General features: G+C 43.1%; 1 protein-coding gene across 36 annotated transcripts in view; it reads left to right on the forward strand.

Annotated features, from left to right (window-relative positions):
- The window catches only part of ADGRL3 (adhesion G protein-coupled receptor L3), an 806,525-nt gene that overhangs the window by 657,147 nt on the left and 135,306 nt on the right, over window positions 1-14,072 (forward strand). For 35 of the 36 annotated variants that reach the window (XM_037896575.2, XM_037896573.2, XM_037896571.2 and 32 more), the window contains 4 exons: window positions 5,065-5,248; window positions 7,034-7,156; window positions 11,022-11,230; window positions 11,923-12,099. In XM_037896575.2, the coding sequence (XP_037752503.1) occupies window positions 5,065-5,248; window positions 7,034-7,156; window positions 11,022-11,230; window positions 11,923-12,099 (693 nt within the window). The remainder of the gene's footprint in view (window positions 1-5,064; window positions 5,249-7,033; window positions 7,157-11,021; window positions 11,231-11,922; window positions 12,100-14,072) is intronic. The other variant, XM_043545207.1, reaches the window with a different exon arrangement.

Consider the following 14,072-nt stretch of genomic DNA (forward strand, 5'->3'; position numbering starts at 1 on the left):
TTCCTTGAATATGGGATCTTTGCAAGAAAAACACAGCCGTGTTGCATAGACATGCAAAGCAAAATAGGCATGGCTTTGATCACTCAAAAATAATAACACTTCTCTTTGCTCTTTCGGGAGACAAAGCTACCAATGTAAGCTACGAAAATGTATGAAACATTATTCAGATTGGACTTTAAGATTTAAAAATATTGAAAACATACCTATCCCTGTGTAGTTTAATGAGTCTTTTTGACTGATAAATTTGTCATTTTACTTTAGATGCAGTTGCCAAACTTCCAAAGTTTTATTATTATTATTATTATTTTATTTTATTGTATTATTATTTTATTTTATTTTATTTTAAAAATTAGTTTAAAAGTCTAGAAGCTAAATTTCCTGTTCGTGAACTCCATACTGCTGTTGTTGGTAGTCCATCGCTGACAATGATGATGTTATTGTTTCAATTCTCATCGATGGCTACACATATGACTCTGAAGTCCAAACCCTGACGCACAGAATTGGCCACACTGGGCTTGGGAAGTCCATATCTATGATGTTTGACGATGCAGCATTGTGGTGCCTTTCACATGAAGCCTGGAGACAATTATGTCGATCCCTCTCAAAACTGTTACATTCTGATCTTGTCAGAGACGGTCAGTAAGTCCTGTTCTGAATCATTTGCTCAAGTTCTTGGAGATTCATGCCAGCCCACTGGAGACTGCTCTTCAGGTTATCTTTGAAGCGCTTATACGGACAACGCTTCTTTCTTTTTCCTTGCCTCTGCTCCCCATACAAGATCTGTTTTGGGAGATGGTGGTCTTTCATTCTGATGACATGTCTGGTCCACGTAAGATGTGCTCTCAATAGCATTTCCTCAATGCTGGTTGTGTTTGCTCGCTCTCTCAAGGACCTTAACATTGGTCACTCTCTCCTGCTAGTGAATGCTCATTATTAAGTGGAGGGAGTATATGTGAAATTTTTCAGGCTGTTTAATGTGCCGTCTATAAATAGTCCACGTCTCTGATCGATACAGGAGAGATGTTAGGACCACTGCACTGTAGATCTTCAATTTGGTGGTGAGACGAATGTTGTGTTGGTTAAGGACTTTTGTTTGGAGTTGGCCAAGAGCCTGTCTGGCTTTACTAATTCTGGAGGCAATTTCCTTATCAAGGGAACCATTGCTCAAGATGGCACTGCCCAAATATTTGAGCTGATCCACATTTTTCAGCTGTGTGCCTTGGATGTAAGATGGCTGGCACTGGGGCATTGGAATGAGGTGCTGGTTGGAATAAGACCTCTGTCTTCCCAAGACTGAGAGTGAGGGCAAAGAGCTGGGATGCTTCAGAAAACCTATTGAACATGACCTGAAGGTTGTCATGTCTCTGGACCATCAAGGTGCAGTCATCTGCAAAAATTGCCTCGAAGAAAAGTCTCCCCAGTGTCTTGGTCTTTGCACTGAGTCTTCAAAGATCCAAGAGGAAGCCATCGAATGGGGAGTGGATGTATATCCCCTGATCCAAGTCCCTTGTGACATGGCTGAGCACGAAGGCAAAGAATAAATTGAACAGCATTGGAGCAAAGTACACAGCCTTGCTTCACTCCATTCGAGATTTTGAACACGTCAGAAGAGTCACCATTGGAGAGCACTTGCACTGTCATGGGGTCATGGAACAAATGGATGATTTGTATGAACCTTCTTGGGCAGCCCAGTTTAGGTAGAATAGACCCTCTTTGTTGACTATATTAAAAGCTGTGGTCAAGTCGATGAAAACTGCATACAGGTCCATGTTCTGCTCTAAACATTTTTCCTGGACCTGCCTTACAAGAATCATGTCCGTAGTACTACGACCTGATCTGAAACTACACTGTGCTTCTGGCAGATTCTTCTCAGATATGTTTGCAATGAGTCTGTTCAGTAGAATACGAGCTAATATTTTCCCTGCTATACAGAGGAGATCAAAGGCTCTGTGATTTGCGCAGTCAGCTTTGCTGCCTTTGTTTTCGAACAGTGATACAAGAAGAGCATCTTTAAAGTATTCTGGCATTTCTTCCTCCTTCCAAATACTACTCAAGATGTCATGAAACACCTCAAGAAGGCCAATGGTATTTTGGGATGTATAAGTAGGGGCATTGCCAGCAGATTGAGGGATGTGATCGTTCCCCTCTATTTGACATTGGTGGGGCCTCATCTGGAGTACTGTGTCCAGTTTTGGGCCCCACACTACAAGAAGGATGTGGAGAAATTGGAGAGAGTCCAGCGAAGGGTAACAAAAATGATTAGGGGACTGGAACACATGAGTTATGAGGAGAGGCTGAGGGAACTGGGATTGTTTATTCTGCGGAAGAGAAGAATAAGGGGGGATTTGATAGCTGCTTTCAGCTACCTGAAAGGTTCCAAAGAGGATGGCTCTAGACTGTTCTCAGTGGTAGCAGATGACAGAACGAGGAGTAATGGTCTCAAGTTGCAGTGGGGGGAGGTCTAGGTTGGATATTAGGAAAAACTTTTTCACTAGGAGGGTGGTGAAGCACTGGAATGCGTTACCTAGGGAGGTGGTAGAATCTCCTTCCTTTGAGGTTTTTAAGGTCAGGCTTGACAAAGGCCTGGCTGGGATGATTTAGTTGGGGATTGGTCCTGCTTTGAGCAGGGGGTTGGACTAGATGACCTCCTGAGGTCCCTTCCAACCCTGATATTCTATGATTCTACTTTATACGGTTCTGCTGGAATACCATCCTTTCCAGTCGGTCTGCCAGAGTTCAATTGTTTGATGGCTTTCGTAACTTCTTCAACTGATGGAGGGAGGTTCAGATCCCCTTTGGTGGGTTTCTCAGGTAACTGATCAAGGGCACGCCAATCGACCTTGGATGGCCTATTGAGTGGACTATTAAGTGTTCACCCCATCTCTGTATAATTCGCTCCTTGTCTTTGATGAGGGCTGTGCCATCTGCCAACTTCAGGGGAGCTGTGATGGATTTAGATGATCCGTAGACTGCTTTGAGAGAGTCAAAGAACATCTTTGCATCGTTTGTATCTGTGTAATGCTGAATTTCTGCAACTTCTATCAGTACTGTAAAAGCTGGGTGCAGGATAATGGGGTTCTGTGAAAGGAAAATTCTGAAGTTTCAACCAGTCCTCTGCTGATGAAAGTGACCGGTGACACCAGAATGCACTGTGTACCTGCAGTGGTTATTAATATAATTGCATTATCTCATTAAAAGTGTCATTAGGATGTATTGTCCTTCAAAACCCTCCTTAAAACTCTCCTTCTCCGTGAATACTACACAAAATGTGACAATAGTTAGGTAGCAGGTGTGTTGAGAGCACAGCCTATCATGCTAACCAGCAGCGTCTCATTGTCTCCTTGTACTCCCCCTTCTCTGTGTATCCATCTGTTGTCTCTTGTCTTACACTTATATTGTCAGCTCCTTGGGGCAGGGACTGTCTTTTTGTTCTGTTTGTAAGGCGCCCAGCAGTTTGGGGTCCTGGGCCATGGTATGATAAATAAATAATAATCATAAAAGCTGCTTGGTCCCCAGGCCTGGAACGTCCTGAGGTCTTTGCTTTTCCCTGGGCTTTACTGCAAGATAATCGTGTGTGGAGCAATTCACCATAGCCTTGCATTGTCTATTTTTTTTGCACCAGTGCAAAATGGATGTGAAAGGCTATCATTTTGATCAGGTAATATTTTATCCTACCCCTGCACAGGTGGGCATGACTGCAGAAGGGGCAGGGCAGTGGTGAATCCGGCCTCTAATCCATGCGCCACATCCTTCTGATCACGTCATTTTAGTACCAGGGCTCTAGATCACTTCCTAAAAAACACACCGTGCTCTGTCTCTTTGATAAGTCGTGTTTTAAACCTAGGTGGGAAAAAAGAAAAGACCCAGCAGCTACTCTGAGTGCTGAGTTCCTTGGAGCTGCAAATTGCCAAAGTCACACAGGGTTGTCCTTGCAGCACAGAATAGCAGTAGATGTGGGTTTGATGCCAGGGCTTCCAGCGCATGGAAAAACATCAAAAAAGCCAACTTTATCTCAAAAGGCAAATTAGTTGCTGAGGCTGGTGCTAATTGGCAGTGGAGGTGTTTCATTATGAGGCAGGATTTTTTAGCAGCTAGTAACTAGTAACCATGAAAACACTAACCAGCAGAAGAAAACATTAGCTGTTTTTTTTTTCTCCCCACGAGCAGTAAATTTTGCTAACCAGTGCACTGCTGGTTCCCATTTAAAAACGTGCTAACTACACACACCTTGGGGCTAGCCGTGGTTAGCAACTGAGCTGCTCTTTTTAGTCAAGTGAAATCTTCACAGTCAGTAGGGTCTGAGGACTGTAATTTACAAACCACAAGAATTGCTTGGTTTAGTTTTCAGCCTAACGTGCATCCAGATTAATCCTTGGGAAGTTCACGATGGGAGTGCTCTGTTTCACTTTGCAACCTAGGGCATAATCTACGTGGCAGGAAGGATATAAGTTGTTACTACATTGAAGACTGTTTACTGACTGGAGAGATTTGAAATGTGATGCCCTATGTAAATCTCTGACAGCACCTGCTGCGCCTTTGGATGCAGGCACACCTGAGAATTATAGGTACCGTGGCCCCACTGCTTAGCTGCCTTACCATAGAGAGCAGCACAGTGGTGGTGATGGTGTGTTCTTCTAGGAACAGTAGCCCTGGTATGCATTAAACACTGTTCATGTTGGCTAAGCAGTGCAGGTTTTGCACCTTATTGGGAACAGATCTGTTTGCTGTCCTAGGTCTAATTCTTAATTCTGGATTCAGTAGACACTGTAACTACCAGCATCCTGCTTCACAAGGATGTGTGGTTTCAAATGTAGTTTCCTTTGTGTGTGTTCAGAGAAAAAAAATTCTCACTTGCTCTGAATTCAGAGCTATTGATGAGAAGAACCTTTTTGCTGACGTTCCCTGGCCAAAGGGGAAATAATGGGCAGCTCTACTGTAGATTGCCCGCAGGGGTGAGGAGATGGGACAGTCCTCTGCTTACTGGGTAGGATGAATCTGTAGAGAGCTTGACAGCTCATGCAGACTTCCTGGAGCCCTTTCTCACTCTGCTTTTCTTCTTTGCAGGCCATGGTCGAGACAGTTAATAACCTCCTGCAGCCGCAGGCTCTGAACGCATGGAGAGACCTGACCGCAAGCGACCAGCTGCGCGCAGCCACCATGTTGCTGGACACAGTGGAGGAAAGTGCCTTTGTGCTGGCCGATAACCTCCTGAAGTCGGACATTGTCAGGGAGAACACTGACAATATCCGTAAGTGACTGGAGCAACTGGAAACACCAAAGGTGGCCAGGGAGAGGAAAAGACGTGGAAACGGGCTTGGAATCCTGAGTGAAGCCCTGGTCCCATTCACGCCAATGGGGGACCAGGATTTCACCCTCTAGTTCTAATTTAGTACAGCTCACTTAGTCTGAATGAAATTCAACCTCTCTCCGTACGTGTTACGTAAATGACTCTTCCTCTCTTGTTTGAGTGTCCCTCTGTCACCAACAACTGTGGAATAAAACATGGGGGTTGAATAGTGGTGTCTGCTTCCCCTCGAGTGCAACTTTCCAAACCTTCCCTTCAGTAATGTGGATTCTTCCCTGTCGCTCTTTACTAATGGTAAAATCTAGGAGTTGCCGGCACTCAGCACTTTCTCAAGATTTGGCCCTATCAGAGGGATCCAGCCATGAATAAATTAGTTGCAATTTTTGTGGGGTGTAACTGTATTGATGGCCCATAGACAAGGCTTCCCTTTTAGCCAGTAGGATTTAAAGATGTCAGTTTTGTAAGCAGTGGAAGAGCAATAGCTGGATGGACAGATTCGGCAGTGGAACCCATTGATAGTGAACTCTGGTATAGCAGGGCTCCATTGATAGTGAACTCGGGTATAGCAGGACTTCATCGATAGTAAACTCTTATCTAGTGATTTATAGTGAAACAGAATGAAAGTTGCCGGCTGATTCAGTGCACTGCCCTGGAGAAATTACATTTTAGCAGGTACAGAACCCCTCTTGTACAGCCAAAGCCTCAAGTCCTTCCCAAACAAAACTCCCTTTATTGTTATGAGTCATTATTTGCTAAGCTTCTGTGTTGGCTGCACAACATTAAAAGACAGTCCCTAGGATCTTAGAGATTTGGCTGACTAAGGTCTGAGTAAGAACTGCAGGTTTTGACTCCTAGTTGCTCTATTCTATGGGGGTAAAATACTTTATAAGCATTTTCGCTAAGTCTACTTGTGTGTGGTTAGGTGGATTATGATTATCTATTATTTGTGTTTCACTAGTGCCTACAGGCCAGGGGCCCATTGTGGTATATGTACAAACATATAACAAAGAGACAGACCCTGCCCTAAAGAGCGTGGACTACATTTTTTCAAGAGCCTAAAGGAGTTAGGCACCCAACTCCCATTGCATTTCAGCGGAACTTGGACACTTACATTCCTCTCTTTTGGAAATCCCAGCCATAATCTACATCTGTTATATCCGTGAGGGCACCAGCTTACAAGGCTATGATCCTTGATCTTACTTAATACAAATATATTCAATTGAATTCACGTTTTTGTCTTTATTTAGCTGACGGTTGGTTTTAATTAAAAAACAAGGGAGATGGAAAGTGCCAGGCCTCCTGCAGTGCTCACGTAAAATGAGAACAGCCTTTCTTTTCTTTTCTTTGAATGCAGATGCTGAGTGTCGATAAAATCTACAGAACATACCAAGAGGCAGTGGCAAACTACCAACACTTTCAGATTTTCATGTTAATTGTTGTCTTTTATATTCTTGGGTGCTTGTTTGCTTGTTTACATTAACTGGTTGTCTTTGTCTACTACAGAGACTACATTTTATTTGCTATTTTAAAATTATGTTTAAACCTTCTTCAGGGCAAAAATAAGTAGAAGTCCAAAGCAGAGTCTAGCATGAAACACTGTACATGGAGTCTAGTGTTTGCATTTTATTTGGAAAACAGTTTTGTAACTTAGCTGTATATAGTTATTTTTAAATTGTGGTTTTTTTCTCTGTGTTACAATTCAGTAGCTCACTTCTCTCTTGCTAACAGAACTGGAAGTTGCAAGGCTAAGCACCGATGGGAATTTGGAAGACCTGAAATTTCCACAGAACTTGGGCCATGGAAGCGCCATCCAGCTGTCGGCAAATACGTTGAAACAAAATGGTCGAAATGGTGGGTGCTGAATTATGAGTCTTTTCACATCTTTTGATTTGGGTCACCACTTGGTTACCTTTAAAAGTAGCCTGTAAAGGGTGAATAAGTAATGAATAACTCTTATAAGCATGTTGCAGACATCAGCTGTAGAAATTGTCGTCGTTATAAGAACATCTGCTGAAGGTATTATAGATAGTTACAATATCAGTAAAAGGTGTTATGGATGATGATGATGATTGCAGTAGCACCTAGGAGCCCTAGTCATGGACCAGGACCCCATGGTGCTAGGCGCTGTACAAACCAGTTCCAAAAGACAGTCCCTGCTCCAAAGAGCTTGTAGTATAAGTAGAGCTACAGCAAACTCTTTGGCATAGCAAACTCTTTTTGTTCTGCATTTGTACAGTCCCTGGTCCATGACTAGGACTTTAGGCATTCTGATAATACAAATAAATCAACTAAACCCGCAACAGTGAGAAGTAACCTATTCGCCTGTTGGATTCTATAACAAGTGATTAACTGTTCATTACAATATCTATTAAGCATTTGTTAACTCTGTATAAACCCTTAATGAAGGTACCCTTGATATAAAGTGTGACCTTAACTTATTTCGCTGATGTGCACATTTTTAAATCCCCCTTCTCTCCTGGCTCGTTCTTGTTAATATCCGAGGAAGGCAAATAACCTACAAAGCCAGATGCAATTTTTCTGAGGATACATTCACACAGCAAGCAGCAGCAAGTCTCAGATCCCAGGTCTACAAACTCCGGCTTGTGAGGCTCATACCATAAGGTGCCAAAAATAACTGTGTAGACACTCAGGCAAGAGCTTGGGCGTTAAGCCCACCCCTTGCCCTAGCCTACAGACCCTGAGCCGGAACAGCTACAATGGCTATTTTTAGCACTGTAGCACTCGAGCCTGTCGACCAAGGCTCTGAGAGTCGCTGCTGTGGTCTGCTCCCTGCCATATAGATGTTCCCTTAGTGGCCAGCCAGGCCTTACCAGATTGCCAGAGACTCAAGGCTACATCTATGTGTTTGAATTGCAAGCCGAGATCTAGTGATTCATTCTGCAACCCTCAGATTTGTTTCCTCTGCTTAGAAGCAATGCAAGCAAACCCTGTGCAGCAGCAGAAACAGGAGTGGCTCTTGTAGAAAACCGACCAGGCCAAGTCTAGTAGCACTGCACTTGTGTGGGTATATTGATAATCAGTTGCTTGGAGTTCTTTCATAAGGTGCCTTGTAAATCTTGCTTTAGTGCAAACGGATTAATGTTATAATAGTAACTACATTTTCTTCCCGACTCTGTGATGTCCTAATATCTTATAGATCTTTTCTGTTACTTTGATTGGAGCTTCTCTAATAGTCAGTTTTATTTCTTTCTTTTTTTACTTTTGAGCATCTATAAACCTGTTGTGCACCAGACATATTTAATATTAATGAACTGTCCCATGCCCTTGACTGCATGCTAAATCAGCTGATTGGAAATCTCTTTTACTGCCAAGTGACTGTCAATCTTTGGAAGTGTCCAGGGTCTGTAAATGTGCACTGGTTTCGTAAATCATGCTGCAAGTGGGCCAATGGGGAATGATGCCGAGCCTCAGTGGTAGTTAGCATCTGTTGCCTATGGTGAGAAACTTACACAGGGTAAAAGACTGATTTGAAAAACTGTTTTGAAGTACTGCACTGTACAAACATTTGAAAGATGGCGGGGGAATGGGGAGAAGGGAAGCCCAGTAAATGATAACAACACGAAAAGCCAACACACCAAAAAGAGATGATTAAAAGTTATGAATCTAAATCCTCAGTGTCTCTATCTCTAAAGCTTATGAGCCTCTTGATATGCTATAAATTAAAGATAATGTTAGATGGGAACTGTCTTTAAGCTGCCAAGTTGTTCATTTCTACTTCAGTAATTTGAGCAGAAGCATTTGTTGATCTATCTGTATAGATCCATCGTAACCCAAACTGTGAAGTGCCAGGCTCTGTTTGTACTATAGGGCTTGACAAATTTCTGTTTATGAGCTCCATTAAAGTAAATACTCTGCTCATTTATTTTATTGTTCTGTAATGAGCATGTATTCTGTGGGGGTTGCTTTTAAACATTAGCCTGCATGTGTGTTTGTAAATGTTATAGTACTTTAATCATTGCAAAATAAGCAAAATATAAAGCAGTAGGATAATATAAAGCTAGGTAACCGAGGTTAAACTATTAAGAATCCTGAAGACTCTGAGTCTTGGTCTTGCAGAGATCAGTGGGAGTTTTGCCATTTCGGTGGCATCTAGATTATCTCCGAAATTGTAGGATTAAAAGAGAATATTTAATTGGGTGAAATCCTGGGCCTGTTGAAGTCAATGGCCGAACTTCAATGGACTTCAGCAGGGCTAGTATTTCACCATGTGTGAGTGGACTTTAGAACTCTGTAGGGAAAGAGAAACTCTTTATAAAAGCTTTGGAAGACAGAGGAGAAATCCGCATTACATGCTGCTAAACCTGGTGACCAGAATAGACTTGCACTCAGATGTTACAGCCCAGGACTGTGAGAACATTTTATATTCTTTCAGAAGACCAGATTTGCTCTTTAAACTACTTGGCAATTTTTTCCCCCGGCAGACAGGAGTAGCTCCGAAAAGGCAAAATGGCACTGTGCTTTGCTGTTGCGAAGACAGTGATAACTGTTGAGAAGGGTAGTTGATACCACCAGCTGGTTTACCGTGCGGCAGATATATCAGAATTTTGTCTGCTATTGTTAGCTCCACTTTGGAAGTGGTAACAAAGGGATTCACCAAAGGGCTAGATCCTTATCTGGCGTCGATCGATATAGTTCTGCTATTGTCAGCGGAACTGCCTCAGTTTACCCCAGCTGAGGATCTGGCCTAAAGCTATGAAATACATTTGGAACCAGTAATATCTGTCTCTCATCTTTAGGCACTTCTGTTCATCCTGAAGTTTCCCCAGAGCACAGGACATTGGAAAAATAACTAGACAATTAATATAGAAGGGGCATTTCAATTTTTGTAAAGTTTACTTTAGTTACGATAAATAATCTTCAAATAAGATCACCATATTGTATTGCCATTTCAGGGCTACCTATCTTCTCCTCTGGCACAATCAGGTGCAAATACCTCATTGTCATTACTGCATGGCCTAGAGGACAGATCACTGGATGGGGGCGTAGGGCACCTGGATTTTATTCTCTTTTCTCTTTTGTTGCTGATGGTTTATGGATAATTTCTGACCAGCTCCCGGCCCCCCTACTCCCTCACCCCACAGTCTTGAATGGAAATAGTGTTAGGTTGCTCCCTGTGGCTTAGCTTGTCACTTACAGTGTGTCCCAAGGATGGGAGTGGCACTGCCCAAGGAGCAGAGCAGACAGCAAAGGGTCATTTGTAGACACCCAACTCCTCCCTGCTCTGAGAGGAGTAAGCTACTTCACCTCTTTTCCATGGAGCAGGTTATTCCCGCGTGTGCCAGAAGCTGGAGTCCCTTCCAATTCCCCATCTCCCTTCACCTTCTTCCTGCCCACTTGCTCACAGAGAGGAGTATCGAATAAGCAGCTCTCCCCACCCTTGGACAACTTGATGGGCCACATGGAGTTCAGGTATTTGCAGCGACAGTGGAAGTTGAGTTTTCTGCGCCAGACCTCAATGCTTTTAACTCCTGACTTTTTGTTGCATTCACAGAGTGAGCCAATGATACATTATCCCTTTAGCAACGTAGGCTGGACCGTTCCTAAAGTGCACACAGCTCTTTGTTTCGGCAGAGCAGACAAGAGGGAGGAAGTCATAGCTAACAGAACGTTTTGCTTGGAAGGGACAGTTGTTATCTCTTAACACAACTTTTGGGCTGGACTGGTCTGATCTCTAACTCCTCTCTGCACTTTGTAGGTGAAATCAGGGTGGCTTTTGTGCTGTATAACAACCTGGGTCACTATCTCTCCACGGAGAACGCCAGCATGAAGTTGGGAACAGAGGCCATGTCAACCAATCACTCTGTCATAGTCAACTCCCCCGTCATTACAGCAGCAATAAACAAAGAGTTCAGCAATAAGGTTTATCTAGCTGATCCTGTGGTGTTTACAGTCAAGCACATCAAGGTACTGGAGCGCGGGGGCATCTGGAAACCACAAATTTAAAGAGATTTTAATTTTATTTCTGAAGCTAACACAGAAAAAGTTCTCAAGTTTGGGCACCTCAAGCACTCAGTAGCCTTGGATTAAATTTTGAGTTATGTGTTTATTACTTTGTATCTAATGTTTTATAGATAATGTCTCTTTTACATTGTCCTAATCAGGGTCTCTATTATGTAGAAGCCCCATCATTCAATTGCTAACGCATGCCATTCCATAATTAAAAGTTACCAATATATTAAAATAGTCCAAAATATTATTTTATCCTGGTGGCAGGGGATATTAGAGGGAACAGGATTTCAGTGAAAGAGGACAGTTAGCCCTCCATTAGCCAAGTACTGTAATTTCAAAAGTTGATTGCTTAAAGCAATTAATTTCTCTGCTCTGCAATGCAAATGAAGCAATCTGGTTCTGAAGAGTTGAATTTAGTCTGTGGTGGAAATTAATCAAGAACAAAGAACTAAGTTGGCAGTAACAAAGAGAGCAGCAACAATCTAACTTTCTCCGGCATGTGCAACACTTGACATATAAACCGTTGCTGATTGTTTATATGAAATTAAAGGGTAAGAGTTACAGAGTGACTCTGGGGAAAGAGAGTGCATTTAGAAGTCTCAGAAGCCATTAGAATTTTTATTGCATTTATTCATTTCTTTCTGCAGCAGTCAGAAGAAATTTTCAACCCTAACTGTTCATTCTGGAACTATTCAAAACACACGATGACAGGGTATTGGTCAAAGCAAGGGTGTCGGCTTCTGACCACAAACAAGACACACACCACATGTTCCTGTAATCACCTCACCAACTTTGCAGTCTTGATGGCACATGTGGAAGTCAAGGTAGGCACTGCTCATCCCTGGGCTGCATGATTAATACAATATTGCTTTGTTGCTGGGAAGAGATAAACATTCGGTGAGGTTGCTGTCTGAAGGCGATTCCAATCATAGAACATGTAACTCTGCCCCAAGTTGTTTGTGTGTCACTCCTGTTAACTTCAGCGGGAGCTGAGCACGAGTATCCCATGGCTGTGGCTGTCCCATAGTGTGACCAGCTGCCAAATGAGATGAAGAACAGGGAGCGGTGAACTTCAAAAGGCTGGTTGTGGATGCTGCATCCAAACCCATGATGACAGAGAGCTCGATGCTGCATCTTTGCTCATGTGGGGTCTGACTGTGCTCTGGAGGCCCAGCTTGGCAGTGTGGCTGGTGGGGAGTAGCAGGAGGGATCTGCCTTGCTGGGGCTTTCTGCCTCTCTAGACCCCTGTGATGCTGACAGAGCTCTTTTGGGGGTGTGGCTTACTGCCCCCTATGCAGCCAGTCAGCACCTCTGGCCAGTGCATGGGGGCAGAACTATGCCTCTTTCCCTTCCCCAATGGCAGCCTGGGTGCTCCTATAAGTCACTGCTTGGAATTCGGCCTGGCTCTGTTTCAGGCTGCGCAAGGAAGGAGAAGTTCCTTACACCTTCCTTGCCACATGGCACCCTCCTGTTAGGGCCAAGCGGTCCACGGTTAGCCCCATTGACTTCAGTGGCATCACTTGCTTTGAGCCAGATGGTGTAACCCTTACTCACTCCAAAAGGACTTTTACTCACGAGAATCATCCCGTTGATGATGGTAGAACTACCTGTGTCTGTAACTGCTTCTCAGTGTGCTCACGGCTTGTAAGGTGGAGACGTCCGCTTAGGTTTGATGCACACACAGGCGAAAGGTTGAGTTGGTTCTTATATTATCTGAACAGGTTTGCCCATCTGTACTGGAGATGGATACTCTGGAGAGAAGGACTAGGTGTGCTATTTCTAACATTGTAGCTGAGATTGTAAAACAAGTTATTAGCCCAGTTTCAATTATTATTCTTTAAAAGGGAGTACCTCATGATAGTCTCTCTCTCTCTCTATAGGGATAAGTGAATCATGGTTCAAAGATCGTTTTAGTGAAAAATCCAGTTTTTGTCTTTGTTTTGCTTCTTGTGACTAAACATTTGCTCACACTTTTTTTAAAAGCATACATTCTACAAGCTGTAGGCCGGCCAATGATGCATTTAGTAGGTCTTTATTAAACAATTCAGCTTCATTTTCAAGTCCGCTACAGTGCATGTGCCGTAGCTACTTCTCACAGCAGGTTTATTGAGCCACCAGCCCATAGTGATAATGTTACAATCGAATAGCACTGGTTCCTCTGACACGGAATGCTGTCCAAGTGACTAATGGATCCGGTATGTTGCCAATGTAATGTAAGAATCATAATGACTGCACTGACATTGTATTGGGTCTGAAGGAGTTTGTCACATCAAGCAATGACACTGGACGTTGTTCTTTTTTTTTCCCCAATGGTGGTATCTTTTATGTTAACTACTCATTGCAGTGCTATTTTGTATTGAGCATATTAGGCCCTGTTTCTGCAATTAGATGTATAGGGAGTCCCATCAGCTTCAGTGGAGCTCTGCATGGATGCAGGGTTCTGTCCACACAGGTCCAATTGCAGGGCTAGGGCTCTGTTTTGCATTCAGCATCTTCCATACAAACTCTATCAAGAGAGTCCGATAGAACAGTTCAGAGCTGCTGCCATAACTACGGAGATGTAACCGCAAATGCTCTTATGGTATCCCAGGAACTTCTGAATATTTTTCCAACATTGCTCCTTTGTCTGCTCTCATTTTTATGATTTTTCTAAAGAGAAGTTAAAAGCACTGACTTCAAATATGCATTAAGGCTCTCTTACGAATGACAAAAGCCATGCAAAATTGAAAAAAGGGACCTGCAGCTCTTTTAACACTCATGTAGCACACTTGTTGTGACAGAGTGCAACTGGGCAGAA

This window comes from Chelonia mydas, chromosome 4, assembly GCF_015237465.2.
Source record: "Chelonia mydas isolate rCheMyd1 chromosome 4, rCheMyd1.pri.v2, whole genome shotgun sequence".
Lineage (NCBI taxonomy): Eukaryota > Metazoa > Chordata > Testudines > Cheloniidae > Chelonia > Chelonia mydas.